Source organism: Zychaea mexicana (genome assembly GCF_025766255.1).
Source record: "Zychaea mexicana strain RSA 1403 chromosome Unknown BDB00scaffold_52, whole genome shotgun sequence".
NCBI classification, from domain to species: domain Eukaryota; kingdom Fungi; phylum Mucoromycota; class Mucoromycetes; order Mucorales; family Lichtheimiaceae; genus Zychaea; species Zychaea mexicana.
Genome location: NW_026516715.1, coordinates 183757 through 211097, shown reverse-complemented (window position 1 = coordinate 211097; position 27341 = coordinate 183757). Strand labels below are relative to the sequence as shown.

Here is a 27341-nt window from a genome sequence, read left to right as displayed (position 1 = left end):
TTGTTCATACCAGCACCATAGCATTTATTATACTACATCACACACATACTCTGCTTTCAACGCATCATTTTTCAACACCCGCATTACTTTTAGTACATCGTTTCCCTTTCTTTCTTCCTTTCATGTCCATTTATTACTTTGCAATTGTAGGGGCAACCGATAACCCCATTTATGAGACTGACATTATACCATCATCACGGTCTTCCTCGTTAATTGACAGTAGTAGGGTAATTAGTTTGCTCATTATTTCGTTTTTTGTTGTTTTCTAAATACATTTTTACCCATTCGTTTTGTAACTCCTTGTGGAAATGTCGGAACCGACCATTTAGCGCGATGATCACAAGCACTTGAACCAGTTTATAGTTCATGCGGCACTGGATGTCGTAGAAGAAGTGCAGTGGGGTACACAAGCCATGTAACTATTATTTTTGCTAAAAAATGCTTTGCAGGGTGGAGTAGACGAGCAGCGCATAAGTTTAACCCAAACGTTCCGCGGGGTGTTTTTTAGGTACCTGAAATCCGTGGATCGCTTTAACGAGCAATACGTGTCGGCTTTTGTTACTGCCAACAGTAAATATACAAAATTTACATGCTTTCACATACAGACTGTAAGAAAAGCTCATCATAGCACATTATATGTTGTAGATGTCAAATTCATGCTCCTACACGACCAGAAATCTGAAGATAGCATCAAGAACTTTTTTAACGAAGTATATGAAGTATACGTCAAGGTAATGCTCCTCTCTTTTCGTAGTATGCCCAACAAAAGCTTTCCTACTTTTCCGTAGATTAACCAAGTCGAATATATGCCATTAGATCTTGATGAACCCGTTTTACGAGAAAAACTCGGCCATCACAAACCCACAATTCGATAATCGCGTCAAACTAGTCGCACGACGATTTCTTTAGACACTGATGTAGTGTAGAATCTCCTCAAATTTCATCCCATCCATCCTTCAGCTGACCCGTTCTCCCCCTCCCTAAGGGATCCTCTGTTTCCATATGTGCTTGTATAAAAGCATGCAATACGTGTATGTGTATGTGTTTGTTTTGTTGCTTTTTTTGTTGCTTGTTTCTAAGTAATAGTAGTAGTAGTAAAAAAAAAAGAAGGGAATATTTACAATATACAATGATTTGCTTTTCTCTTAACCTTTTGTGCTCCTTTATGAATCGCCGCCGCTGGTCCACACTTGAAGCCGTTCCTTGAATAGTTGCTCCAGCCGATTCGCACATCGAGCATAGTTGGTCGTATCAGCATTATATAGTCGACAGTTATCAAAGATCTTTTGTACATCCTTGACAAACTCATCCATCGTGTCATAGACATCGTTTTCGACATTTTGGTCGAGCATCGAGAGATCTACAAGTTTCAAAATAAGAAAGTGCTTAGTTATTACTACCCCTCTTATATCCATAACTCCCAACATTCAACGTTTTGGAAATATGTAGTAGCACGATCCTAATTTTCCCTCATCCCCTCCACCCTTTTGTTTCTTTTCTTACCCATTGGATCCTTGATAATGTCGTAATAATCCGTCACTTCGTCTGGATTGACAGCTTCAACAAATGGCCATGAATGTGGACTCGCTCGTAGCTCGGACACAATATGTCGCATTTGGTTGTAATGCGCAGGGTGTCGAGGTCGGTTTGATCTGTTATAATAGTACCATCCCATCAATGTTTAGTCAAAGTTATCAAAATTTTCATAGATTTAGAAAGACCAAAGTAGATAGTTCTAGAAGAAAAAGAAATGAAAAGGAGATCTTACAAGTCGTCCATCTCTTGTGTCCAGCCAGACTCCTCTATACATCAAAAGACATAGCAATCAGTTAAAAAGCACCATTTCAAGGTTCCGCCCCAATGATGAAGGCTCATGGTTTCACATTCGAGGTTTGATATACTTACGGACGCCAGGCACTTTGAGCGGCTGGATACTTCGTTTTCCATCCTCGTCTACCGGCATGTCGATCCCGGGGTATACAATATGTGATGTGGAGTACTGTTGGGTTTTCTCCAGTACTGCCTTCCGTTGTAGCTCAAGCAATTCTCTTGCCTTGCAGTATTCGACCTTGGGAACCATCGTGCACTGCATGATTGTTCCTCCTTCGTAATCCTTGATATAACCAACCCATTTCCTTCGATCCAACGTGATCTCTGTTGTGAATCCCTAATGGAAGCCAATCAGATAACCTTCTTTTACCCCATTTCCTGTCCTTCCAAAAAAAAAAGAGGAGAGAGCACAGACCACACACGCACAAGCACAATGATTCTGTGTTCCTTTCTCCCATCTTCTTTACCTGCTTCCTGAAATAACCAATGGCGTAGTTATCGGCATACGTTAAGAAATGCTTCATATTTGTGTTTTTTGCGATATAATCCTTCAAATGATTCATGAGATAAGAACCATAGCCCTAATTGAATTCTTTCGTTAGGGGAGTAGCCATACTTTGTTTTTCGCGTGCAGTACGTATATCACTTTGTCCTTCACACGTGTAAACAACCCCACAACGACGCGTCTCTAGAGAAACAAACACAATACCTTGACTTGTTCTGTAGAGGCAATCGCACAAAACACAATCTCTGCAAACTCCTGGCTGTCAAACGGTCGGTAACAGATGCCACCGATCACCTTCATAGGATGTCGTATTAAAGCCATGCTCGAGTGGTTTCTATATTTGCAAAAACCTCTCAAATCAGTTCCATGAGCAAACGCACCTTTGAAAAAATATTCTTTCCCTCACCTGTCATATATTAAGCGTGCAATGTAGTCTTTTGGCATCTTTGGAAGTTGCTTTTGAAAGATGTTCTTCAGACCAGTAAGAAGGATCATACTTTGAGCAGAGCCATCGTTAAGAACAACTCGTACTGAAATGTCTCCCCCATTCTCTTCTGGCATATGGGTTAAGAAAAGTTAATGAAAGAAAAGGGAGTGTCTGTGCTACTTTATAGCTTAAGAAGAAAGAAAAGAAAGAAGAAGGAGGTGGGGGAAAAGAAGTTAGTTACAACCAAGGAAAAAAAAAAGAAGAACAAAAATATTCGAACCAGCGGTCGTTCGTTCTGTAAGCAACAACTTGTATCTCTTTCTTTGAAAAAACAGGCACGTAAGCAACGCTGTGGAGCTGTTGTATTGACGATCGTACACATGGTGTGTTGTTCTCTTTATAGCTTTGTTTTAAAAAGAAGGTTCGGTCAGGAAGGCTTTTTTCAAAAGAAGGAAAACAACAGAGACGAGTGTGTTCAGGTCGTCGTCGTCCTCGTTGTCGTTCTTTTGAAGCAGCTTACACTCGGAGAGCCAGTGCATTGCTGTGGCGGAAACCCTTTATTTTGTAGACAGAGGGGAAAGGACAGTGATGATTCTTTTTCGTTGTCTATGTACTGGTTTCCAGGGAAACCTCTCGTTGCTCGTCGGTTCAATAAAGTACGACGGTGTACGAGTAATCAAGATAGACACGTTATGACGAACACCATAGTGTTACTTTTTTATTTAACAATGGGCATTGGTTATCTATATATAAGTCTACGGTGTTTGAAGATGTGCCGCAGACATATGAGTTCTACTTCATACAGTTTTTGAGATACTGTTAACATGATAATTCATTCTAGAGGAGTGCGGGTAATAGCAAGATGGTATAAGCACAGAGATCGACTAGCACATAGCATGTCGATGTACATACGAATACTTTTGGCTCACGTTTTCTAGCAATGGTAGCTGTAGTAGTGATAAGAAGAAACGAACTATAGATTGACAACATTCTTGTCAAGTTGAAACAAAGCTTCCTGTCGCTGTTTTTCTGGAGAAAGTAAAAGTCTAATCAATTGACAGCTGCTTCCGCGATTGTTACATTTATACTTGATAACACTCAAACATTCGCAACGACTTATCAATTAGCAGTCAAAAAGAAGACTATGCTATAGCTTAGACGAATGTTGTATGATGCCTACTATGCCTTTCTCAGACATTCAAAGTTGAAAAGAGTATGGCGACCAGCACCAATTAATTTTATTTAATCGAAAGGGAAGGTATAGAAAAGATGAGGTGTGTTTACGAAGGGCAGAAAGTGACGGTGTAGCCTTCGGCCTGGCACATGAACGTGCTCTGTTTGTCATCATAGGCATAAGAGTACGCATCAGGACATGCTTCCTTGACAGCCTTGCTATAGTCTGTAGCTGGGCACTTGTCCGGAGTGTTCATGCTACCGGAGCAGCAGTATTCTTCGGTGTTGTACTTGGAGCACGCGGACTTGCATCCGACTTCCTTGCCGTTGTCCATCACCTTGAGATCATCGGGGCACTTGGGCAAGCTGGAGCACGTGGGGGCACCACAATGGTATTGCTCGCCATTATCGCTGCCACCTTCCTTTGAAGCGTTGATGGGCTCAATGCGGATGGGAATGTTGTAGCCATCGACAAACGAGACATCATAGTAGTCGTTGCCGCCGCTACCCTTGAACGTGAATTCGGCCAAAGAGGCAGGATCGGCTGCACCTGCAGTAGGATTGTCACCACCACCACCACTGGATTGGCGGCCCCAGAAGCGGCCTTGCCACTTGCCATCCAGAGGATAATCCTTGGACGAGCCTTTGGAGATGTCGGCCGTCTCGGGCGAAGAGGCACCGTTGTCGAGCTTACCGATGTTGAGATCATAGTCGCACTGATTCTTGATGACAATCTTGACGCCACCGCCACCGCCAGAGGAGGAGGAGGAGGAGGAGGAAGTGCTGTTACCGGAAGAGGAGGATTCAGCTGCTGGAGCAGCAGCGGCAAAACCAAGGAGGGTAGCAATGGAGACCAGTTTCAAGGAAGTGTACATTGTTGTGTTGTTATTGATGAAGAATATCAAGGTTAAAAGTTTCGTCCATTCGCCGTCGTTCATTGTGCCTTTTATACCTTTTGCTTTTCGAGTGTCTGCTGTCAAGTTACTAGAATATACGGACGAATGAGAACGACAATGACGTGAAACAAGGCGGTACCTGGAGGTACCCAGTCAGCCTATGACGATCTCGAATTTGCTACACAGCTAATGATATTTTCACCTAATCTAGACATATTCCGTCAAATGTCAGTGAAACATACTAGATGCCACCGCCAGTTCATGACGATCATGTAATTCACAACACAGCAAGTATTTTTTATTCCTTTTCCAGACAAAAATCAGTGAAACTAGTGAGCTGCCTGTCTACTATTTTGTTTCTGATATGTGTGGGAGCAAAAAGATTTTCCACATCTTTTTGGCCAAGGGATACACACATCTATATAGAGGACACATCCTATACAATGCGGAGGAGGACGGATAAAATATATTTCTGAGCAAGTTTCATTGTAAAAGTTGATGTCAATACCAAAGCCAAAAGATTGGGCCTGACTTATCGTTATTGATACAAAACATGTCCTATTCATTCCCGAGAACAAGATTCAGTCTGTGTGCAATCCAGATGCTTATATGATTGAATAAACCAAGTGTGACGAACTTTGCATTAATACTCGCTGCTTGAACGTTATCATTTGAGGAGATACCAAGCGTACAAGACAGCAATAGTTACCGTCACTATCGCATCCTTTTGTGTCAGCGCTTTCAGAAATGTGATGTGCGCAAGACTTTTCAGATCTTAGTTCTAGCAATGCATATGCAATGGGGACCGCGAGCACCCACTTTCATCATTTCCGGTTTTGCTTTTGATCATCAATAAAGTTTGAGAGGCACTCAACGACTTCCATGTATAGAAAGGAAGTATAGAGACAGACGATGAAGATATTGACAGGAAAAATAATAGACAAATTTGCCAAAGGAACTTAGTACTTCCAAAGGATGACATTTTGTTGCTCCAAGAAAAACGATTGTATAAGATAACTGCAAACTAGAACAAGTGGTTTATGTGTCGACTGACGCTATTATTTATTTTGCAGTTACAAATGAAGTACGCTTTCTTATTATGCAATTCGACAGAGGGTTTTAAATACCATCAGAAGTTCAAGACAGCAATGGTCAACTATTCTATCATAATATCGCATGTCGTTATTTAATATCTTTCTTTAATCTAACATTTAGATAAAACTGTATCTGCTCACAAAATATATTATATCCGTCCTCCTCCGCATTGTATAGGATGTGTCCTCTATATAGATGTGTGTATCCCTTTGCCAAAAAGATGTGGAAAATCTTTTTGCTCCCACACATATCAGAAACAAAATAGTAGACAGGCAGCTCACTAGTTTCACTGCTTTTTGTCTGGAAAAGGAAAAAAAAATACTTGCTGTGTTGTGAATTACATGATCGCCATGAACTGGCGGTGGCATCTAGTATGTTTCACTGACATTTGACGGAATATGTCTAGATTTGGAGAAAATATCATTAGCTGTGTAGCAAATTCGAGATCGTCATAGGCTGACTGGGTACCTCCAGGTACCGCCTTGTTTCACGTCATTGTCGTTCTCATTCGTCCGTATATTCTAGTAACTTGACAGCAGATACTCGAAAAGCAAAAGGTATAAAAGGCACAATGAACGACGGCGAATGGACGAAACTTTAACCTTGATATTCTTCATCAATAACAACACAACAATGTACACTTCCTTGAAACTGGTCTCCATTGCTGCCCTCCTCGGATTTGCCGCTGCTGCTCCAGCAGCTGAATCCTCCTCTTCCGGTAACAGCACTTCCTCCTCCTCCTCCTCTGGCGGTGGCGGTGGCGTCAAGATTGTCATCAAGAATCAGTGCGACTATGATCTCAACATCGGTAAGCTCGACAACGGTGCCTCTTCGCCCGAGACGGCCGACATCTCCAAAGGCTCGTCCAAGGATTATCCTCTGGATGGCAAGTGGCAAGGCCGCTTCTGGGGCCGTCAATCCAGTGGTGGTGGTGGTGACAATCCTACTGCAGGTGCAGCCGATCCTGCCTCTTTGGCCGAATTCACGTTCAAGGGTAGCGGCGGCAACGACTACTATGATGTCTCGTTTGTCGATGGCTACAACATTCCCATCCGCATTGAGCCCATCAACGCTTCAAAGGAAGGTGGCAGCGATAATGGCGAGCAATACCATTGTGGTGCCCCCACGTGCTCCAGCTTGCCCAAGTGCCCCGATGATCTCAAGGTGATGGACAACGGCAAGGAAGTCGGATGCAAGTCCGCGTGCTCCAAGTACAACACCGAAGAATACTGCTGCTCCGGTAGCATGAACACTCCGGACAAGTGCCCAGCTACAGACTATAGCAAGGCTGTCAAGGAAGCATGTCCTGATGCGTACTCTTATGCCTATGATGACAAGCAGAGCACGTACATGTGCCAGGCCGAAGGCTACACCGTCACTTTCTGCCCTTCGTAAACACACCTTATGCGCAGTGCGCTTTCTATACCATTTTCTTCCTTCTCCCTTCTACCGTTGAATAAAATCTCTGGAGGTGCTGGTCATCATCTGTCTTAATACGAGTTAATAAACCATTTTTTATAGTTACTGCTGTCTATATATTTCTATCTAGATATAAATCTTGACTGATATTCGGTTCAATGAACAATGATTGACCAAAGCTGACTATTTCATTGAGACAAATCTATTAATTTACTGTTTACTGAGACAATTTTAACTTTAGCATAATAGCGTCCCTTGCATACTGTGCTAAGTAATTTTTTGGTATGGTTACCGCTTTATTGCGTTACCATGGATGCAATACGGGACATTGATTTATTTTAGGCATATGAGTAATAAACGAGAGAAATCCATACGGATTAAGCATCCTTATGCTGCCCCCTTTCCAAAGCGAAGTTCATAATCATCCGAGAAAGAAAGGGGTGTGTGAGGAGAAGGGGAGTTGCAAAAGCGAAACTTTTAGTTCAGACAGGTCGATTCCTTTTGCAGCTTTCATAAAAAATATATTCCATGGCAGAAGATGACATGAAACCCGAACGTGAGTTTTTTCTGTCTTATCTTTTTCATAAGGAGATAAAACGAGATGGCATCAGTGATAACTAATGTTTAAACTTGTACTGTAACTTGGATTGGACTTATAATTGAATAGGAAGCACGAGTTCATCACGAACGACGGGCAGTGACATTGGTGAACTTCAACAAAAGATCTCTAAAGCTGAACGAGAACTCACACAGCTACGGGTCGAGTTACAACAAACTCAACAACAAGCCAAAGCCGCCGAGCTTCATGCACAAGAGAGTGGACGCACGAATCGCAAGCTAAAGACCGAGATCCAAACACTGACAGACATGAGCAACCGCAAAGATCGACAAGCGGAAAATGCGAAAGCGACAGCGTTCTTTTTCGAAGGCCAAGTGAAAAAGTATACGGATGAAATAGAGACAGCACAGAGAGGCATGGGCCATCTGAAGGAGCTCGATGACCAGCTTAGGGAGGCAAAGGAACAGCAGCAAAAGCTCGAAACGAATGCGCAGGAAGAACACGGCGAGGTACGGGGAGAAATCCGCAGGATACAGGAGAAGTACAGGGCAGAAAAGAGCGAGCTCCAGGATGTCATTTCCAAGGCATATGAAGAATTGGCCGCCACATCATCTCGCGCGCTTCAAATACAAAAGGAAGCAGAGGAGCGGATCAAGGATGCTATTGGACCCATGGATGTACAGATCAAGGAGCTCGAGCAAGAGCATCTGGAAATGGAACAACGTCAGGCCGATACCATTCGGGAAGTGCAGCAAGAAGTCGAACAGTTGCGACAGAAGTTGGATAATTCGGAAGCATCGACTCGTTCGCATGAAGAAATCATGACCATCGTACGAAACGAAATGGATAGAATTATGCGTCGCTTAAGAGCGATCGATCAAGCTGAACTATGATTTTACCTTCATGCACACACGCACACGCACACACATTCTCCCCTACGCACCACTCGACAGACATAACAGACCATGTCGTCGACGGAAAACTAAAATCGATATCATTACATAACTTATATCATATACCACCAACAACTCCCTTCTTTCTTTCTTTCACTTAATCAGAGAAACAATCACAACACCTTTTTTTCCGGAAACACTGCTTCAACAATAAACATGGCACGTTTTCATTCTTACATATATACTGTCTCTTTGTTGTTGGATAGTGAATGGATGGTTAATATAGTCGGGAAACAAGCTGACATTTCTTCAGCGCACATCTCGCATACCGATAAAACGAGCGAATGAAATTCCACTGCTACTTAAAGTTGAATGTATGGGTGCAATTGTGTGAGAAATAGCACCCCCATGCAACTTTAACAGTTGCCATAACCACACTATATACGCAACGTAACGTAAACCACCAATCCAAAGTCCGTTGTGTGTGTTAAAGTCAAAGGTGACCCACACGACCCGTTGTTTGACCCACACACATACACCACCCACCTTGCACCCTACCCGACTACTACCCATCACTTTATATAAAACCCGCTGGACTCAGTCATGTCTCACTTTCGTTGTCCTAATTCCACACTCATGAGTGCGGCCGGATATTACTCTTACCACCAAGGCAATTCTGCCGTCGAAGACGACAATGACCGTGATTCTTCTACTATGCTTCTTGAAGAGCAACTACCACGCTCGTCTTCGTCGTCGTCGTCAACAAGACCAACCATTATCAATGCTAGCACACTACGCAATTCGAGGTTATCTTCAACAACGACACCAACGAGAAACAGCAGCAGCAGCAGCAGTACTAATAGTAATAGCAGCAGTAGCAATGGTTTGAGACATGGAGGATACATTCACGACGAAGAGGACGATGACAATGGCTCCGTTCTTTCAGCTTCTAGTGCTTCTTCTTCATCGTCTTCCACCATTCTTGCGCCAAGACCTGCCGCTTCTACTCGTGAACCAACTTCAACAAGCGCTCGACCTGCTTCTTCGTCTTCTCGACAACAACGATCAACAGCAGTACAACAACAGCAACAACAAAGACGAAATCAATTATTAGCGGCGCAACAGCAGCAACAGCAACGTCAATCACAACAACAGTCAAATGACGAAGGTCGTCGTTGCTGGATCTGTTTTGGTGAAGACGCTGATTCTGAAGGAAACTGGGTCAAACCATGCAAGTGTTCTCTTGTTTCTCACGAAAAATGCTTGTTGGATTGGATTACAGAGAACCAAAAAGGATCACCCTTGAAAAAGGTAAAGAGAGAGAGTCTTTTCATGCGATATGTTTTAGGATGAACGTATTCAACATTGCATATGTTATAGGTGCACTGTCCACAATGCAACACACCGTATCATCTCTCAGAGCATCGCAGTTTGCCGCTTGCACTTCTTACACTCGTAGACAGTCTAGTACATACAGCTGCTCCCTATCTGACATTCCTTGGTTTGGGTTGCTCGATGCTGATCACGTCTACGACGTATGGCGCATATACTGTGCTGACGCTGTTTGGTGCTCGTGAAGGCGAACGACTTATCGGATCACCAGTAGCATGGACATGGCGTACTTGGCTTGGATTACCCTCTATTCCAGCAGCCTTGATTTTATCTCGTTCACGTTGGGCAGACGGGGTCTTACCGTTTGCTGCTATGCTATTACTACGCGCAACATCGACACATCCAAACTCCCCTGTACAAGTGTCATGGCCGCCATCTCCAACTGTCACCGTGGGGGCATTACCATGGGTTAGGTGAATGATTGTTCTCTCAAATGAATAGTTGTGAAAAAAAGAAAGCGTAACGTGGATTTCTAAGACACTACAAAATCGTATTGTAGACTACTCTATAACAATTTATACCTGCTGGCGCAGCATCAGTTATCTCGGAAACTCCTGCATCTTCGACGTGGACAGCAGGAACAACAACCTCAAACACGACGACAACAACAACAACAACAACAGAATAATACTACCGCTACTGCTCGGCAGGCACCGAATGCAACTCAAATGTATCGCGATGAGCTTGAGCGACATGGTGCTGAAATCCTAGGTGATCCTACATGGGATGAACGTCGACGAAGAGACCAAGAACGAGATGATCAAACGGCAGAGGCTGAACGAGAAGCGGATGCTTTGCTCAATATCCGTGAACGTGGCGATTTGGGTGTCACTGTGATTGGGGCACTTCTTTGGCCAACCATCAGTAGCATCGTGGGAAGGTAAAAAAAAAAGAGACAGATGTGTGGGGAACAGCAACAAATGACTGATGATTTCAAACTTCACGTGATCCAGCTGTCTCAACCATTTCAAGTTGGTTCGCCAGTATTTCCCCGAGCCCTATCACAGGAGCTTTCTCGGCGGATGCTTGTTTGTTGTGGCCAAGGTAAAATAGGGAGTTTGTTTGTATAGCAGCAAGCTTGGGTGTAAGTAGCAAGAAGAAGAAGAAGGACATTTGGCTAAAAGTATACGATAACCGATCATTTAGGACATGGCCAGCTTGTTCTACAAGTATGAGAAGATCCGACAGCGCCAATCGCGTCGTGTATTGAACTATGACAGCAGAAAATAGATAGATACACCCTCCCCTGTTACCATACTTTTCCTCATCCTCCTCCTTGCCTTTCGATCTATTACCTCTGTTCCCCTTACAACCACATTGGCTTTGTATATAACGTAAACGAACCAATATGAAATCGTGTGAATATTATGCAAAAGCCTCTTTCCATTCGCTGGCGATGCACATAGTAGAGCTAATCGCTCTCCCACAAGCACAGTTCATTTTGTGTAGCACAACGCTTTATTTCTCGTTCCAGGGTCCGTGTCCTATCATTACTTAATCACCACACCTTCGTTCCGCGGCAACGTGTTGAACTTCTTTTTTGCTGTTGCTCCAGTAAGGGACCTCGCCTCTTTTTTTACTGAGAAGCCAGAGAACGTGGTGTCTATATGAGGGATAAACCAAAGCCGGCCGTTCAGTGAATCGATAACAAGTCACCTTACTCACTTATTACCGAGGTGTTATGTAGTATCAGAATGAAGTAAAGGGGGGGGGGGAAACGTCGCGTTGGGGCTGAACCTGATCGTCTATTGGGGGGGGGGGGGAAACGTCGCGTTGGGGCTGAACCTGATCGTCTATTTTTTTTTCTCGCAAAGAGACAGAAAAGAGGAGGGCTCCGCCACTTCGCAGGGTCCGCCACTTTTTCTCTCGTTCCTCACACTTTTTTATCCTTCTTACTTTCTTACTTTCTCTTTTCCTTTGTATACTTCTTTCAAGTTTCCCTACTCGTTTGAAGGCTGGAGCTACTATTATGCGGCTTATCGTTCGACAAGATCATGAAGAAGTAGCTTCCTATGTTGGTAAATACTTGGATTTGTTCTCGCATAGTGTACAGCAACACGTCTCGTTCTTTTTGTTCATGTCAACATATCAGTAACCACTGCCACTGACACATTCTCTCTTAAAACACACGCGCATGTATGTGTGTAAATATATGTGTTTTTGAAACGCACATAGCTTATTATGTGAAAGAACGAATTAATCAATTCCAACCTACTCAGGAACGGCCGTTTGTACTCGGATTGGCAACAGGCTCTTCACCTATCCTGGTCTATCACAAGCTCGTTGACTTTTACGCAGCTGGACAAGTTAGCTTTGAGCACGTCGTTACCTTTAATACTGACGAATATGTTGGTCTACCAAAGTAAGTACCATAGTAATATAAGTAGTTTTGTCCTTTGGAGCGGTTAACGTTAGTTTCTTTTCTTCAGGGATCATCCACAATCGTACCATACCTTCATGTGGAACCACTTGTTCAAACACGTCAACATTAAAAAGGCAAACGTACACATTTTAGACGGCAATGCAAGTAACCTTGATGAAGAATGTCGGAAATTCGAAGCAGAAATTGCAAAGTTAGGTGGAATCGAACTTTTCTTGGGAGGTATGTCTCATAGGCCGCTTGTAGAAGCTAGCGGCAGTATAGTTCAAATAGGATAGAGAGATCTACTGTGATGGAAGAGAGGTAAAAGAGCAGGAACTAACACTAAATCCAATAAAGGTATCGGCCCTGATGGACATATTGCTTTTAATGAGCCAGGCTCGTCACTCACATCACGTACGCGTGTCAAAACACTTGCATACGAGACAATTATTGCAAACGCTCGGTTTTTCGGAGGCGACATTTCACGGGTACCCAAGCTTGCGTTGACCGTAGGTGTAGCGTGCGTATTACGTTAGATGATTTTCATATATTGGAGGATCGCATTGAAGAGATAGACCAATAGCCTAAGCTGCCTGCCAGGGAAAAAAGGGGGGCGAGGAAGGGAAGTGTGTGGCAAAAAAATGACATGCGTATTTATTTATCTTGTATAATGCGGATTATAGGACTGTGATGGATGCACGGGAAGTTATGGTAGTTATCACGGGCGCGCACAAGAGCTTGGCATTAGCAAAGTGCGTTGAAGAAGGCGTAAATCACATGTGGACTGTATCTGCGATACAGATGCACCCCAAGGGTCTGATCGTCTGTGACGAAGATGCTACCTTGGAGCTCCATGTCAAGGTAGTTAACTAGTCAGTTGCTGCAGTGGTAATAGTAAAAGTATACTTGACACTATATACTAATAAGTTACTATCTAGACTGTAAAGTACTTTAAATCCATTGAACATGTGCACCATTCGATTATCGGCCCACACAATCTGGGATTGCAGGGGAACTTATTACGAAACATGGTGGATACAAACCAAGCTGCAAAGCGTCGTAGGCGACTGATGCTGCAAAGCTTATTAAACAACGACGATGAAAAGTCAGAAGAGGAGGATGAGGAAAAGAAGGCTGCAGCAGCAGCTGTGGAAGAAGCAGGCAAGAAACGCAAGCGAAGCAATTCCACATATTGGGAGGAAACGTCTGCAGCACTTGATGTCAATCCATAAACACACCGTCTCCCTTTTTACTTTTCCTTTGCGTATATTCCATTTTACTCATGTTACCTTTTTCTCTTGTCATCATATTTATACAACAACTAGTAACTTTGCATATCACAAAATATATAATCCAGGATTCTTTCTAGCGGAGGGAGTGGGGAGGGGTGTAGTAGTCCATCAAAAAAAATCTCAGCGCCAAAAGAGCAAATATTTTTTTTTTTTGCTTTTCTTTATAACCATACCCATACTCACGCAATAATGTCAACGCAACGACCAGAAGCATCGCCACCTAGTCTCAAGCTCGTATCAAGCAAAGACATGGACGTAAGTGGAGCAGCAGCCTTTCTGGACAAATTCTTGCACGAAGGTGTAGCGATCCACGCTGCCAACAATACGATCGCAGCACAATTGCATCAACTGCATCAAGGTCTTCGGGAAGAAAAGAAGCGGATCCGTCAAACTGACAAGAAACAATAATCTCTGAATTCCACGCATTTCCTCCCTTTCCTCCTCGTCATCTTTTTTCTGTCTCGCATGTTAATCGTTATCATTCCATTCCATTTCATCAAGTAGTCATTGTTTCGTTTTATATGTTTTTTTTAATACAGCACTTGTAAAAAAGCTCGCCGTCTAAATTCATATTACACAAACACTGTCCAAGTTGGATAGCTTGGGTCTGTTGATTTTGGCAAACCCCCCTTCAAAGCCAAACGGGAAAAAACAATGGAGAATGTTTATTTCATAGTACATTTCTGTAGAGAGAGAGAGAGACTATGCGCTGTATGGATGATAACGCAAAGGCGGTGGGTTGTGGAGGTTTTTTGATGCGCCTATTTGGATCTTGCTCTCATTTTTCTTCTCTTGGCTTTGAGACGTCTTTGTCGCTACACACAACACACACATACAGACGCGCGTAAGATATACACGTACTCTTTTCTCCATGTAGATCCCTCCAATTCTGCTATACCTTTTTCTTCCACTTGGCTCTCACTAGCACCATAGAAATACCCATTTTAAAATTAGATGAAAGCGGATGACTTGGGGTTATATTGAACTGATACACTTACTTCTTTTCTTCAGTCAAAGTTTAAAGAGTGAAGAAGGGGAAGAAAAAAAAAAGAGGGAATATGCAGAAACTTTTATATAATGGGACTATTTGTGACATGCAAATTTTGGTCTTAGACCGAGAGTGCACGATGCATCCTCCTACATGACACACGCGACTCACTCGTATTGTTATGATTGTTGTTATGACTGCTACTACTACTCGTCTCGTGGAATCGACAATCCATCTTGCTATTAATAAAAATGGCACGCTTTGTTTCTGTCTCCATCATCACTGCCGATGCTGTACGCTGACTGAGGTTTGACTTTGAATCATAGCGGTGTAGCGAAGAAGCCGAGGCAACCGGCGGCATTGGCGCGCTTCCTTTGGCTTTGCGTGCGATCGAGTCGAGGAGATAGACACCAGTAAAGATAATAATAAAGCCACATATCAGACTGACGGTGTTGACTGCGCCAGCCGTGTGCCAGCCTCTATACATAATCGCTGATGCAACGATGGTTGCGGTCGTAAAGAAAACAAAGTAGATGGGATTGACTCTAAAATGTTGTTTGTTTTGGATCGTGTTGTTTGTATATTTTGCAGATAAACAATGCTTAGCTTCCTTTTCTCTTCCCCAAATGAAACTACATGCTACACTTTTTGTTTTTGTTTGTCTCGCTCCGTCATATAGCACTTACACGTTTGTTGAAAAAGTATCCAACGCTTTGTTGAAATAGTTCACTTGGGTGATGATGAAAACGATACACATGAATCCAAACACATAGGTGGATGGCTGTTTAAACTGATTGTTTCCTTCTGCTGTCAGACGCACAGCGATCCCAAACGCCTTGATCGTCATGACCGACAGCGATCCAATCAATGAACAGATTGTCACGTAGACTATTACTTTGGATTTTCCCCACCGGGGAACCACCTTCCAGATCATGCCCGCCGTAATGAGGATGACAAGAACAAAGTACACAATGAAGCCTAATATTGCATCCATGTGGTTATTAGAGAGACCAATCTAGCAAATAATATAATTTTTACTGGAATACCTGGCTGAAGCATATAGTTGACAAGTTCTTCCACACTGGCCACTTCTGGATCCTCGGGTGCATGCAATACGATAATCACTGCTCCTATAAGTGATAGCAAACATCCGATGATGCCGATGGGTCCAAGCTTCTCCTTCAGAAACAGAGTCGCCAGGATCGCACTAACTGTAGGAATTAATTAACATGGCATAATTCCAACTCTTCTTTACTTTTCTGGTTGTTTCTTCATACCCAATGATTACACTTAGTGCGCCCAATGGTGTTATCAAAATGGCAGGTGCAAATGTGTATCCTACTCGCATCATTACGTTATTGTTGATAGCGTGTCTGTTTTTTAATTTACTCTAATATGCTCCCCCTTCTTTTTTTTGGCTTTCCTCCTCGTCTCGTATATATCCTCACTAGCTCCCCCGCTACACTGTTTTATACTAAATCCGCTCCTTCCAAATCTTTAGTACACTCTGTTTTTCTTAGATCATCCCTTTCTTCTTTCTCTCTCTTATCTCATTTTTGCTGACTTTTGTATTCTTACCTATGAAATTCAATACCTCACCACTTACCATGGTGATCAGACCGATCCACCATATTGGACTCCGTAAATACCGGTGTGAATCTGATGCAAATGCTGATGAAAAGGTAGTGGACAGTATATCAATAACTCATCTCATATTTATATCAGGGTATCCTGTCTTAACTACTACTATACCTTGGGATGCAGATGAGGATTGTTGTAACCCTTTTTTCGTAATGACAAACGAAGTACCGATTAATAGACTTGAGCATATTGCTAAGATCAATCCAATATATTTGCTATCCATTATATTTATACGAAAAAAGAAAAAAAAAGAGTGAAAAAAAAGGGAAAGAAAGGGAAAATAATGAGAGGTGGTTAAAGGGATAAGAGAAGGAAGAGAAGAGAAGGAAAACAAATATAAAAAAAGAAGGGGTTGAAAAGCGAGAAAGAGAAGCAAGCAATGGGGATAACCTGAAAATGAATGGGAGAGGGGTTAGCAGAGAATGAAAATATGTCCTGACTATAAGTATATAGCAACTCACCCAGCGTATACTGTGTGCATTGGGCACGACGATGGTAACTGCAGTATAGAAGACAGGCATTAGCCTTTGGTTACACGCAATGTTTGTATTTTCCGACAAGCATAGTGCATAATTTGCATCATGCCGTTTGTCAATATGTTGTTACTTGTTATTTATCGATCCGCTATAAGTTTAGCAGTATGCGGTTATCTTCTTTACATGATTTTCCATCTCTCTTACGCGACCACCTTTCGCCCGATATCCTCACATATTCAACGATAAAGCCACATTGCCAACAAACAGCATTATTAAAATGATGAGCGATGCTATTGTTGCTTCATGGTTATTTTTTAGCTTATCAAAACCTCTTTCCGTTGCCTCACCGACTTGTTTCCTTCCGTTAAAAACGCCGTGTTGCTCAACATGATGTAATTGAAAAATTTTAAGCCCATTTTTTCTTGTTGTTATGCAGCATCTCGACTTGAACCTTGCAGGTGTAATTATATAGGCTTGCTATGTATACTCGCTTTTTACGTGCCCAAATAAGAGCGATTTTGGGAGACTTTGGGAAAGGGAACGTCAGCAGTTTTGTTTGAAGAAAGCGAGATATAATTGTCAAGCGAGGACACGTGTATTGCAATACTGCTACGGATTGCCAACCCAGGGCTTGTTTTTTCAACTCGCCCTATGGATATATGCGTCAACGTGCTGCCGCATAGCGCACCGATGATCATATCGTTGACGCGTCATGGGTCCTTTTCGGATACTACATTACTTACTTTTACTGTTTTCTTAACAAGCACATCAACAGCTATCTTGAATTTAAATTTACAAGAGATAATAGCATTAGACTAGATAGTTATCTTTTTAAGATTCTACAGTCACCAAGCACGTGTAAGGCTAATCATATATGACAGTCAACCACAGGCTGACATAATGAAACGTTGACTATAGTAACTCACTACTGTTCAGGAAACAGCCGTGGTGCATATCTGCTTGTTCTTCTGCAATTACGACTGAGAAACAGACCCTGTCGCTTGTCTTGCAAAGACGATTGAGCCCTTTTTACTTTGCGCATCTTTCTTGCTTTGCTTGCACCGATTAATGAATCTCTGTCAATACAGGACCCGCAGGCGAATAAGTCATTGTCAGAAAAACAAACCCAGCACGTACTATATTCAGTCTGTAGATGTAGACTAAAAGAATTATATTGTGTACCAGCAGCACCTAACACCACTTGAGAAATGTCAACACAACTTTTTTGCGCTTCGCGCATTCTGCGCCAAGCTAGCAGAACAAAACTACCAACCACTCTGAAAAGTGCACCATATTCGTCTCAAACAAAACGTAATCGAGTACAGCCAGCGTTCTCTCATGGTTTTCTGTTTTCTCACCAGATCTATCGATCGTGTCTCTCTTTCTCCCATTACGTCGTGAAACTGATTTCCAACTATTTTTTATTACAACAGCACTTACACCCGGAGATCGCTTACAGGGTTATCGCGTTCAACAGGTATTAACATATAAAAGCACGTTGTATTGAAAGAGAGTTGACAGCGCTGACCATACAAATACACACAGGTGCGTCAAGTACCCGAACTGGAACTTACAGCAGTGGCGTTAGAACATGAGGCCACGGGCGCCCAGCATTTGCATATTGATCGCGACGATTCCAATAACGTTTTTGCGGTTGGATTCCATACACCTGTTAGCGACAGCACAGGCGTACCTCATATTCTGGTGCGTAAGGGAGAGAATAGCTTTTGTCTTGTAAACCGTTCGGATATTTGTTGTCATGGTTGCATTAACCACATCGGTTATCCAAATAGGAACACACCACGCTTTGTGGTAGCGAAAAATACCCTGTACGAGATCCGTTTTTCAAGATGTTGAACCGTAGTTTGGCAACATTTATGAATGCTTTTACAGGTAATGTCCGTATGTGCTTTTTATTTGTGGGATATGTGATAGTAAAAGTGTAATGGTAGTATGTAAAATAATGCTAATTGCTAGCCTTTTTTATCAGCGAGTGATTACACCATCTATCCATTTGCTACCACGAATCCGGTCGATTATGCCAACCTTCGAAGTGTATATATGGATGCTGTGTTTCATCCACGTTTGGAAAAGTTGGACTTTAAGCAGGAGGGTTGGCGTTTAGAGCATGAAGATCCTATGGATACTTCAACCCCGATCACATTCAAGGGTGTTGTATACAATGAAATGAAGGGTCAAACGGTAAACAAAAATATCATTATCAAGGATTACACGCATGTGCGGCTGTATATAGATATACTAACACAAAAAGAAACAATGTGTTTATTATTGTAGTCGGATGCTAATTATTTGTATTATGTTCGCGCTCACGAATCGATGTTTCCTGGAACGACTTATGAACACTCTAGTGGTGGCGAGCCTGCTCGCATTCCTGACTTGACGCATGAACAGCTGGTCGAATTCCATAAAACACACTATAACCCAAGCAATGCCCGATTTTATACATATGGCAATTTCCCCTTGGAAGATCATTTGTCGGCTATCGAAGAACGTCTATCGAGTTTCAAGCGCGTAGATGTACCCCATGTAAATAAAAAAGTGACGCCCTGGACAGAACCAAGAAAGATGTCAAGCACCTGTGCATTTGATCCTTGTAAGTTTATCCTCAAATGACCTCCCACGATTGAGGCAGTGAACGTGAAAAACCGGGCACGTCGTCCATCGTCTTACTCATTTTTTTCTTGCTTAAACACTTGTAGTGAGCCCACCTGATAGACAGACCAGAGTATCGCTTTCATTTTTGGGAAATGAAACCAAGGTAAACATATCAAAAAGCTGTTTTTTTCTGCAGTTGCTTCGTTCTTTGTCTGTTTGCGATGGTGACTAAGGAATAGAACCCAATTTGGTATTACTAGGATACGTTCGAGACATTCTCTATGCGATTGCTGTCGTATTTGTTGCTCGACGGCCATGCTTCGCCCATGTATAAGGCTCTGATCGACACTAATTTGGGATCCGAGTTCTCTGCTAACACCGGTTATGATAGCTCCACAAGGTAAGAAAAAATGAGTCTGGATCTGTTTTTTTGTGAGGAATGGAGATGATGGAACAGTGAGTTAATATATCTGGATTGTGGTTGCGTTTAAAGGACGAGCTGCTTATCGATAGGTCTGCAAGGTGTCAAGGACAGTGATGTTGGGTTGGTACGTCAAAAGAAGGAAGAAAGTGGCTTCTCGTGATAACGGCTAAAGAAAAGTATGTTTAATTAGGTACAAGAACGCATTTTAGCTGTTCTCAATGACGTCAAAAAAGAAGGTTTTGATAACAAGAGAATTGAAGCGGCAATTCATCAAATGGAGTTAGGCCAAAAGCACGTAAGTTTGAATAATGGGAAGGGGCGGGTTTTCTTATGTTTCATTCTACGATCGCTGCTGTGTGTGAATGTGAAAGGAAGATAAGGAAATGACGTTATCTGTAAACAGAAAACTGCCGACTTTGGCCTGACCCTAATGCACGGCATATCCTCTGGTTGGTTCAATGAGGTGGACCCTATCAACCTTCTGGAAATCAATAAGGTAATGCAAACAAACACAGACAAAATGTGATTTGTCATACACATCAGAAAAAGAGATAAGGCTTTGACTCGACTGAGCGTGACTTACTTAAACCTCCAATGTTTGCAAAAACATAGAATATTGAGCGACTCAAGCAAGAACTTGCCACGGGCAACTTTTTCGAGTCGCGTATTGACAAGTACTTGTTGAACAATCAACATAAACTTGTCTTTACAATGCAACCTGACGGTGACTACTCTGCCAAGTTATCTAAAGACGAAGAGCAACGATTGGCCAGTAAGGTCAGCCAGCTAACTGATACTGATAAGGCGGAAATCGCAGAGCAAGGCAAGCAGTTATCAGCCAATCAGGACAAGGTGGAAGATCTCTCATGTCTCCCGACGCTCCACCTCAAAGACATATCTCCCAAAATGAAACGGACGGTATTGGACCATACTGGACTGTGCAACACGCCTGTTCAATGGCGAACCACGGCAACCAACGGTATCACTTATTTCCGGGCGATCAGCAGCTTACCCTCGATACAAGATGATCTTAAGCTGTACCTCCCCTTATTTTGCGATGTACGTACCGTCCCCCTGTGCACTTTGATTTGCAGGATGTGATGTTTCTTTTTTTGTGTGTTCCATGTGAAAAATTGTGGATTTCATGCTCACGTGGAGTTAATACTCCCGGTTTTAGGCGCTTTTATCGCTGGGTACTCGAACACAGAGCATGGCTGAGATCGATGATGAAATCAGGCTGTACACAGGCGGCCTTCGTGCTTCCACGGTGGTGTCCACCAACCATTCAGGTAAGTTGAAAAGACGATTACATATTATGTAACGCGCACAAAGAGAAATCAAAACAAAAAGCCCAAAGCTGACTTTATCAGTTTTAAACACCAACCGCACCGTAAATCGCTACTAGATATTGACCATATCGAAGAAGGCATTGCATTGATTGGCAACTGTTTGGACCGCAATGTGGACAAGATGTATGATATACTTTCCAAGCTTATTCTCGAAACCAACTTTGACGATACCGAAAAGTTAAAGACGTTGATTATTGGTGTACGCGGCTTTCTTTGATTTGACCAGACAGTGTCTTCCGTGGAACCTCCTCAATACAACTCCAATTTTCTCACGATGTTCCTTTTTTTGCTTATTTCTTCTAATAGAATGCTTCTGGCTTGGTGAATTCTGTGGCAGATTCCGGACACATATTTGCCAGAACCTATGCAGCATCATCCTTGACTCCGGCTATGCATAATGCGGAATTGCTTAGCGGCATGACGCAAGTTGCTTTTATGAACCAGCTAGCATCTACTGAGGACTTGTCAGACGTCGTATCCAAGCTCAAGGCAATTGCATCTACTGTCTTGAAACAACCAACGTTGCGCGTTGCAGTTACATGTGGTGACGATGCCGTGTCGGCCAACGAAAGTGCTCTGTCCCGGTTCATTTCGAGCTTACCCAACGATGATCATGTGCCTCATCAAGCACAACCGGTAAGGGTTCGCGACTCTCCCCTTCACTTATTTGATGTGCTAAGCTAAGCAATTAATAATGATAATTACATTTCTAGAGTGTCTTTGCGCCCAAGTATAACAAGACATTCTTCCCGCTACCGTTCTCGGTAAACTTCTCTGGAAAAGCCCTTCGCGGTGTACCATACACACATCCAGATGGTGCCAAGCTTCAGGTCCTATCGTCACTTATGACAAACCACTATTTGCATCGTGAGATCCGCGAAAAGAATGGTGCCTATGGTGGTGGTGCACGCTATGCTGGATTAAATGGCTTGCTTTCATTCTACTCGTATCGTGATCCGCGCACGTTAGAGACACTCCGTACATATGCATCGGCAACGGATTGGGTGTTGGACCGCAAGTTTGCCGACCAGGAAATGACAGAAGCTAAGCTGTCCATCTTCCAAGGCGTAGACGCTCCGATCAGTGTCTCTGAAGAAGGAATGCTGCAGTTTGTAAATGGTGTGTCAGACGATATGCGACAACGGTAAGTTTGTGGTTCTTTGGTAGGGGTGAACTGGATGGGAATTGGCCATGATTCATCATTAATTCCTGTGTGTGTGTGTCCCATTATTTTTTTTAAAAGGCGACGTGAGCAATTGCTTGGAGTGAGTCAGAACGACATCCGTGAAGTTGCCGAGCAATATTTGACGACAAACGAAGCATCAATGGCGATCCTTGGCGAAGCTAACGACAAGTTACTGAATGATCCATCGTGGACGGTCCAACAGTTTGGCCAATAGACATAGAAAACAAACAACAAGCTGCAAATAGAATTATAAAAAAATAAAATAGAAAGATAACTGTGTACACGTTCCCTCTTTGTAACCACAGCGACTGATAATGCAACTTAGATTACAACATAAAAAGATAAAAAAGGAAAGGTTTATCCGCCCCGCAATTTTGTCGTTGCCAAATCTTTTTGCCAGTCGCTCCGTGCACGCAGCGATGACAAAGTGAAAAGCGGAGTCTTGCATCCACCAATGGCAGCGTCTTTTCACGTGCTGGTTTCACATGGAGTCCCACCGGTTTCTCCCCTTTCTCCAAGTATGACATATGAAGAGGGGGGGGCCACGAAATACGTCGAGCATATATAAACCCACTAATCTTCTGGTCGTGACAGACCAACTTTTCTCTTTTATCTCTCAACTAACACACCGCACACAACATGGACCAAGAAGAACAGCAATTCCGCCAAGAAGTAAGTGTCGTCTAACCGCTTGAACCAATGCAAACAAGCGTACCACATTTGACAGTTATTTATGCATTGGTTCTTCCATTGATGAATAGGTCGAAGCCGTCAAGCAGTGGTGGGCCTCCCCCCGCTTCAAGAACGTCAAGCGTCCCTACACTGCCGAATCCATCGTTTCCAAGCGTGGTACCTTCCCCGTTCAATACAGATCTGATGTTCAGGCCAAGAAGATGTGGAACCTCATCCAAAAGAACAAGCGCACTGGCGAAACCAGCCACACCTTTGGTGCCCTTGGTAAGCAGAATACTCACAACTTGCTATAAGGTTTGCATAAACAAACAATGCTCATCATATCATTTGATCCAACTTTCCAGACCCCGTCCAGATCACCCAGATGGCTTCTGCCGGAATCGAGACTGTCTATGTGAGCGGTTGGCAATGCTCTTCGACCGCCTCAACCAGCAACGAGCCCGGTCCTGATCTTGCTGACTATCCTATGGACACTGTGCCTAACAAGGTCGAACATCTCTTCTTTGCCCAGCTTTTCCACGATCGTAAGCAACGCGAAGCCCGTTTGGCCATGACCCCCGAAGAACGCGCAAAGACACCTTACGTCGACTACTTGCGTCCCATCATTGCTGATGCTGACACCGGCCACGGTGGTGTCACTGCCACCATGAAGCTCGCCAAGATGTTTGTCGAACGCGGTGCTGCCGGTATCCACATTGAAGATCAATCTGCCGGCACCAAGAAGTGTGGTCACATGGCTGGTAAGGTGCTCGTCCCCACTGGTGAACACATCAACCGTCTGGTTGCCATCCGTGTCCAATACGATATCATGGGCGTCGAGAACCTTGTTGTTGCCCGTTCGGATGCCGAGGCTGCTACTTTGATCAGCAGCAACATTGATACCCGCGACCACGAATTTATTGTCGGTACCACCAACCCCAACTTGCCTGCCTTGGCCGATTTGATGAACGAAGCCGAGCGATCTGGTTTGAGCGGTGATGATTTGCAGGCTGTGGAGGACAAGTGGATTGCCCAGGCTGGTTTGAAGCGTTTCGGCTCTGCTGTTGCTGATGAGCTCCGCAACTCTGGCAAGGCCCATCAGGCTGATGACTTCTTGGCCAAGATCCACTACAAGTCTAACAAGGAGGCTCGTGAGATTGCCAAGTCGTATGGTGTTGATATCTTCTGGGACTGGGATTTGCCTCGTGTTCGTGAAGGCCACTACCGCTACGAGGGTGGCACTGAAGCCGCTACCTCGCGTGCTGTTGCTTATGCTCCCTACGCCGATATGTTGTGGATGGAAACCAAGAAGCCTATCCTCTCGCAGGCCGAGCAGTTCTCGCAGGGTGTCTTGTCCAAGTCGCCCGAGTCGTTGCTCTGCTACAACTTGTCTCCTTCCTTCAACTGGTATGTTATCTGACTTTCACATGTGCTAGTGGAGTTTAATGTATTGTGTCTCGTTGTCTAACTCTAAATATTTGCTGTTAATGCAGGGATGCTGCTGGCATGAGCGATGACGAGATTAAGACCTTTGTTGCCAAGCTCGGTAAGCTCGGCTTCGTCTGGCAATTCATCACCTTGGGTGGTCTCCATGCCAACGCCTTGGCCACCGCTACCTTCGCCCGCGCCTACAAGCAACAGGGCATGTTCGGTTATGTCAACAACGTCCAGCGCCAGGAGCGTGCACATGATGTTGACGTTCTCCAGCATCAAAAGTGGTCTGGTGCCACCTATGTCGACAACGTCATGAAGATTGTCACTGGCGGTGTTGCCTCTACTGCTGCCATGGGCAAGGGTGTCACTGAGGACCAGTTCAAGAAATAAAGTGGGAATCTCTCCCCTTTGGACCTCGCCAAAAGCATGAAAATTACATCAACAACAACCCTCCTAAAAAAGAGCGCCCAATTTTTACACACGCACACAACCGCTTCCCATACATTGTAAACATCTGTTGATTCCCACTTATCCTCCTCTTCTCCTCTTTATTTGCGTCTCTTTGAAAAATAACCTCATTTTGTGTATATTAATGTTCCCTCTTTCTCTTTCCTCGCGTTCTCTTTTAATAAACCATCACTAAAAAAAACGCATATCCATGTTGGGAAAAAAGATGATTTCGGTTTGTAATTCCGTGGATCCGTTCCGCGGCATGGCTCCAGTACTCCGCTAAGGCTTTCAATGCACGCTTATTGTTGATTGTCATATGAAGCTTATCACTGCGAATTAAAAATATCTCAGTTCCAGTTTGTCAGCATCATTCTTAAGTAACCTTCTTGTAATAGTCCGATAGATCACATATGTAGATTACTAGCATATTGTCTTCCCAGCTTTTACGTAGAATTACTGATAGTCCTCTGCACCAGCATAGTTTCTTAGTGGTGCTACTTTGTTGGTGATAAAATCCAGTGAAACGGTTCATGTGTCACTAAGCGTTCGGTTATAGAAATACCTGAAGAATTTTTTCCCACATCAAACTCATTCTTGCCCAATCAACGTTGGTATGATTTTCCTGCGGTCTCACTAACACAGCCAGACAGTCCGCCAGCTGTAGGCACCAGAGCTCGGTACACACTCTGAACCATCCCAAGATTTGATTTATTGTACTGTGTTTTGCCATTATATATCTTCTGCCGCGTTCATGTTTGTTGACTCTATCAGTAGTAAAAATTGCTTGCACGTGTCTCGACGCAACAACGACATATGCAGTGCTTTGTTTTCGCGTTTTCTTGAGCATATTTAAATAGAACCCAACATACTGGCATACAAAATGCCTATGCTTGAAAAACCGACTGACGTTTGTTATAAGTACACCTGGCATGGTATGAGTCATAATACTCACTGCTCAATCTATATGTGACCACTGGTGCCATTATCAATAGACCACATGGAGTAGTAGCTGTTGATATGTATGCTTTGCTAGTTATATTGTAACAGTGGTAGCAGAGAGAAATAACTTATGCCAGTAGGAAGAATGTCAAATAGTACAAAATGCGCTTATTTATTGCAAAATTTACTTCTGATGTGTGAGGTTAACAAAGATATCTGAGTATAGTATGTAGGGTGAAGGGAATGACGACAAATATATATATATATATATATATGTATATAGTACTGCAGGATTTGTTGATATTTTATGCAGCGTATAATAAATATGTACATGCAGGTTGCAGAAAAGAAAATAGATCCCCGTCTTATAACGGGGATGAACTATCTCCTCGGCGGACAACAGCAGCAGAGGCAGCGACCGACAGCGCGAATGATACCGGTGATGAACCGCGTAATGGAAGCAATGATCATGCTAACGAAGCCTATTTAAAGGGAAGAATTAAGTATACAAATCATTACGAATGGCTTCTTCTCTCGGCTTTTGTTACTTTCTAGAGAATAATACATACCAGCAATGCCATTAATAAGAGACAGAATCAACGATGAAATGGAAGTTATAATTCCATTGAGACAAGAGAAAACCGCGCCCATTTTGTTGTGTTGTTAATAAGATGCGATGTAGTAATAAATTTGGGCCAGCAGATAGACATGTCCTTCTTTTTATATACATTCTTTCTCCTTTCATGCGGTGATGTCAATGATGACGATGACTTGTCGTTCGCACCATAAATGCAAGAAGGTCAAAAATATGTCAGGTGGCTCGAACAGAATATTAAGGTTTAAAAATGGGAAGTGTTACCGAAGTCAGTAGAACGTCATGGTACTCTCTCTGCAGATCTTCCAAACTGACCCTTAAAAACCTTTTGACTTCGTTTGGGAAAGAAGCTACTAGTATTGATTCGCTCTTTTTTTCATTCCATCATCATTGATAACGACGGTTACGGGAGTAGGTGTAGTAAATTTAGTCATTGTGTGTGGCAAAACGAATAACAAAGTGATGATCCGACTAGCTAAATTCGGTCAGGTATGACTTGACCACATTTGGGGAAGGTCATGGAGAACAAGGCACATGCGAGTTTTTAAGAGTTTCTGGTATACCGTATACATGGTTAACATGAGTCAAAAATGGGAAAATATTGTCATGTATCTGTTACAGCTGGTTACGCAGGCAGATTCTTTATAAAAATCTTATAGGTGTAGTCGATAAGATTTTTGCTGGAAAATGTTGATTGTGTTACCGTCACAAATCGTGATGTAATAATG

General features: G+C 43.1%; 10 protein-coding genes across 10 annotated transcripts; 7 read left to right on the top strand and 3 right to left on the bottom strand.

The window, feature by feature from the left end:
* Positions 1–122: 122 nt before the first annotated feature.
* BDB00DRAFT_766255 (putative trafficking protein particle complex subunit 2) lies at positions 123–909 on the top strand (the record flags this gene model as incomplete). Its single annotated transcript, XM_053119579.1, has 5 exons — positions 123–227; positions 345–415; positions 509–570; positions 646–731; positions 817–909. 5 exons carry the CDS (start codon positions 123–125, stop codon positions 907–909), a joined length of 417 nt encoding a protein of 138 aa, XP_052978264.1.
* A 130-nt stretch (positions 910–1039) lies between these two features.
* On the bottom strand, positions 1040–3020 carry BDB00DRAFT_830690 (putative histone acetyltransferase). Its single transcript, XM_053124058.1, has 7 exons — positions 2742–3020; positions 2540–2669; positions 2298–2411; positions 1906–2167; positions 1769–1802; positions 1504–1652; positions 1040–1360 (listed from the first exon to the last, which is right to left on the bottom strand). Exons 1-7 carry the CDS (start codon positions 2894–2896, stop codon positions 1164–1166), a joined length of 1041 nt encoding a protein of 346 aa, XP_052978263.1. The 5' UTR covers positions 2897–3020; the 3' UTR covers positions 1040–1163.
* A 1005-nt stretch (positions 3021–4025) lies between these two features.
* BDB00DRAFT_830689 (thaumatin) lies at positions 4026–4820 on the bottom strand. The gene has a single exon (XM_053124057.1). The coding sequence runs from the start codon at positions 4808–4810 to the stop codon at positions 4043–4045; it is 768 nt and encodes a 255-aa protein (XP_052978262.1). The 5' UTR covers positions 4811–4820; the 3' UTR covers positions 4026–4042.
* Positions 4821–6549: 1729 nt separating this feature from the next.
* BDB00DRAFT_830688 (thaumatin) lies at positions 6550–7329 on the top strand. The gene has a single exon (XM_053124056.1). The coding sequence runs from the start codon at positions 6560–6562 to the stop codon at positions 7319–7321; it is 762 nt and encodes a 253-aa protein (XP_052978261.1). The 5' UTR covers positions 6550–6559; the 3' UTR covers positions 7322–7329.
* Positions 7330–7835: 506 nt separating this feature from the next.
* BDB00DRAFT_830687 (uncharacterized protein) lies at positions 7836–9038 on the top strand. The gene is made up of 2 exons (XM_053124055.1): positions 7836–7901; positions 8013–9038. The coding sequence occupies exons 1-2, from the start codon at positions 7874–7876 to the stop codon at positions 8795–8797; spliced, it is 813 nt and encodes a 270-aa protein (XP_052978260.1). The 5' UTR covers positions 7836–7873; the 3' UTR covers positions 8798–9038.
* BDB00DRAFT_830683 (uncharacterized protein) lies at positions 9039–11600 on the top strand. The gene is made up of 5 exons (XM_053124054.1): positions 9039–10108; positions 10178–10602; positions 10689–11069; positions 11143–11233; positions 11336–11600. Exons 1-5 carry the CDS (start codon positions 9401–9403, stop codon positions 11417–11419), a joined length of 1689 nt encoding a protein of 562 aa, XP_052978259.1. The 5' UTR covers positions 9039–9400; the 3' UTR covers positions 11420–11600.
* A 426-nt stretch (positions 11601–12026) lies between these two features.
* BDB00DRAFT_830678 (glucosamine-6-phosphate isomerase) lies at positions 12027–13992 on the top strand. The gene is made up of 6 exons (XM_053124053.1): positions 12027–12207; positions 12365–12551; positions 12619–12791; positions 12909–13071; positions 13235–13412; positions 13490–13992. The coding sequence occupies exons 1-6, from the start codon at positions 12159–12161 to the stop codon at positions 13781–13783; spliced, it is 1044 nt and encodes a 347-aa protein (XP_052978258.1). The 5' UTR covers positions 12027–12158; the 3' UTR covers positions 13784–13992.
* An 880-nt stretch (positions 13993–14872) lies between these two features.
* Positions 14873–16879, bottom strand: BDB00DRAFT_830674 (magnesium transporter NIPA-domain-containing protein). The gene is made up of 6 exons (XM_053124052.1): positions 16584–16879; positions 16410–16502; positions 16109–16169; positions 15878–16038; positions 15518–15809; positions 14873–15376 (listed from the first exon to the last, which is right to left on the bottom strand). Exons 1-6 carry the CDS (start codon positions 16693–16695, stop codon positions 14953–14955), a joined length of 1143 nt encoding a protein of 380 aa, XP_052978257.1. The 5' UTR covers positions 16696–16879; the 3' UTR covers positions 14873–14952.
* Positions 16880–18032: 1153 nt separating this feature from the next.
* Positions 18033–22873, top strand: BDB00DRAFT_830669 (peptidase M16C associated-domain-containing protein). Its single transcript, XM_053124051.1, has 17 exons — positions 18033–18259; positions 18382–18425; positions 18494–18652; positions 18742–18841; positions 18939–19150; positions 19244–19562; positions 19669–19727; positions 19825–19964; positions 20058–20112; positions 20179–20283; positions 20392–20484; positions 20601–21047; positions 21166–21277; positions 21394–21536; positions 21644–21973; positions 22051–22481; positions 22581–22873. The coding sequence occupies exons 1-17, from the start codon at positions 18157–18159 to the stop codon at positions 22735–22737; spliced, it is 3009 nt and encodes a 1002-aa protein (XP_052978256.1). The 5' UTR covers positions 18033–18156; the 3' UTR covers positions 22738–22873.
* A 263-nt stretch (positions 22874–23136) lies between these two features.
* BDB00DRAFT_830666 (isocitrate lyase) lies at positions 23137–25358 on the top strand. Its single transcript, XM_053124050.1, has 4 exons — positions 23137–23195; positions 23285–23480; positions 23561–24602; positions 24689–25358. The coding sequence occupies exons 1-4, from the start codon at positions 23163–23165 to the stop codon at positions 25017–25019; spliced, it is 1602 nt and encodes a 533-aa protein (XP_052978255.1). The 5' UTR covers positions 23137–23162; the 3' UTR covers positions 25020–25358.
* Positions 25359–27341: the final 1983 nt, after the last annotated feature.

Bases quoted from the DNA above. Each gene is read 5' to 3' on its own strand.
- BDB00DRAFT_830690 (XM_053124058.1), bottom strand. From the start codon at position 2,896: ATGCCAGAAGAGAATGGGGGAGACATTTCAGTACGAGTTGTTCTTAAC. The intron at 2,168-2,297 runs GTAAAGAAGATG...GGCTTCCATTAG, and splicing joins TTGGTTATTTCAGGAAGCAG to GGATTCACAACAGAGATCAC. The intron at 1,803-1,905 runs GTAAGTATATCA...TTTGATGTATAG, and splicing joins GCTCAAAGTGCCTGGCGTCC to AGGAGTCTGGCTGGACACAA.
- BDB00DRAFT_830689 (XM_053124057.1), bottom strand. From the start codon at position 4,810: ATGTACACTTCCTTGAAACTGGTCTCCATTGCTACCCTCCTTGGTTTT.
- BDB00DRAFT_830688 (XM_053124056.1), top strand. From the start codon at position 6,560: ATGTACACTTCCTTGAAACTGGTCTCCATTGCTGCCCTCCTCGGATTT.
- BDB00DRAFT_830687 (XM_053124055.1), top strand. From the start codon at position 7,874: ATGGCAGAAGATGACATGAAACCCGAAC. The intron at 7,902-8,012 runs GTGAGTTTTTTC...ATAATTGAATAG, and splicing joins AGATGACATGAAACCCGAAC to GAAGCACGAGTTCATCACGA.
- BDB00DRAFT_830683 (XM_053124054.1), top strand. From the start codon at position 9,401: ATGTCTCACTTTCGTTGTCCTAATTCCACACTCATGAGTGCGGCCGGA. The intron at 10,603-10,688 runs GTGAATGATTGT...ATCGTATTGTAG, and splicing joins GGGGCATTACCATGGGTTAG to ACTACTCTATAACAATTTAT. The intron at 11,070-11,142 runs GTAAAAAAAAAA...CACGTGATCCAG, and splicing joins ATCAGTAGCATCGTGGGAAG to CTGTCTCAACCATTTCAAGT.
- BDB00DRAFT_830678 (XM_053124053.1), top strand. From the start codon at position 12,159: ATGCGGCTTATCGTTCGACAAGATCATGAAGAAGTAGCTTCCTATGTT. The intron at 12,208-12,364 runs GTAAATACTTGG...AAACGCACATAG, and splicing joins AGAAGTAGCTTCCTATGTTG to CTTATTATGTGAAAGAACGA. The intron at 12,552-12,618 runs GTAAGTACCATA...TCTTTTCTTCAG, and splicing joins GAATATGTTGGTCTACCAAA to GGATCATCCACAATCGTACC.
- BDB00DRAFT_830674 (XM_053124052.1), bottom strand. From the start codon at position 16,695: ATGGATAGCAAATATATTGGATTGATCTTAGCAATATGCTCAAGTCTA. The intron at 16,503-16,583 runs GTATAGTAGTAG...CCTTTTCATCAG, and splicing joins ATCCTCATCTGCATCCCAAG to CATTTGCATCAGATTCACAC. The intron at 15,810-15,877 runs GTATTCCAGTAA...ATGCAATATTAG, and splicing joins CAACTATATGCTTCAGCCAG to GCTTCATTGTGTACTTTGTT.
- BDB00DRAFT_830669 (XM_053124051.1), top strand. From the start codon at position 18,157: ATGTCAACACAACTTTTTTGCGCTTCGCGCATTCTGCGCCAAGCTAGC. The intron at 20,485-20,600 runs GTAATGCAAACA...GCAAAAACATAG, and splicing joins ACCTTCTGGAAATCAATAAG to AATATTGAGCGACTCAAGCA. The intron at 22,482-22,580 runs GTAAGTTTGTGG...TTTTTTTAAAAG, and splicing joins TCAGACGATATGCGACAACG to GCGACGTGAGCAATTGCTTG.
- BDB00DRAFT_830666 (XM_053124050.1), top strand. From the start codon at position 23,163: ATGGACCAAGAAGAACAGCAATTCCGCCAAGAA. The intron at 23,196-23,284 runs GTAAGTGTCGTC...ATTGATGAATAG, and splicing joins AACAGCAATTCCGCCAAGAA to GTCGAAGCCGTCAAGCAGTG. The intron at 24,603-24,688 runs GTATGTTATCTG...CTGTTAATGCAG, and splicing joins TTGTCTCCTTCCTTCAACTG to GGATGCTGCTGGCATGAGCG.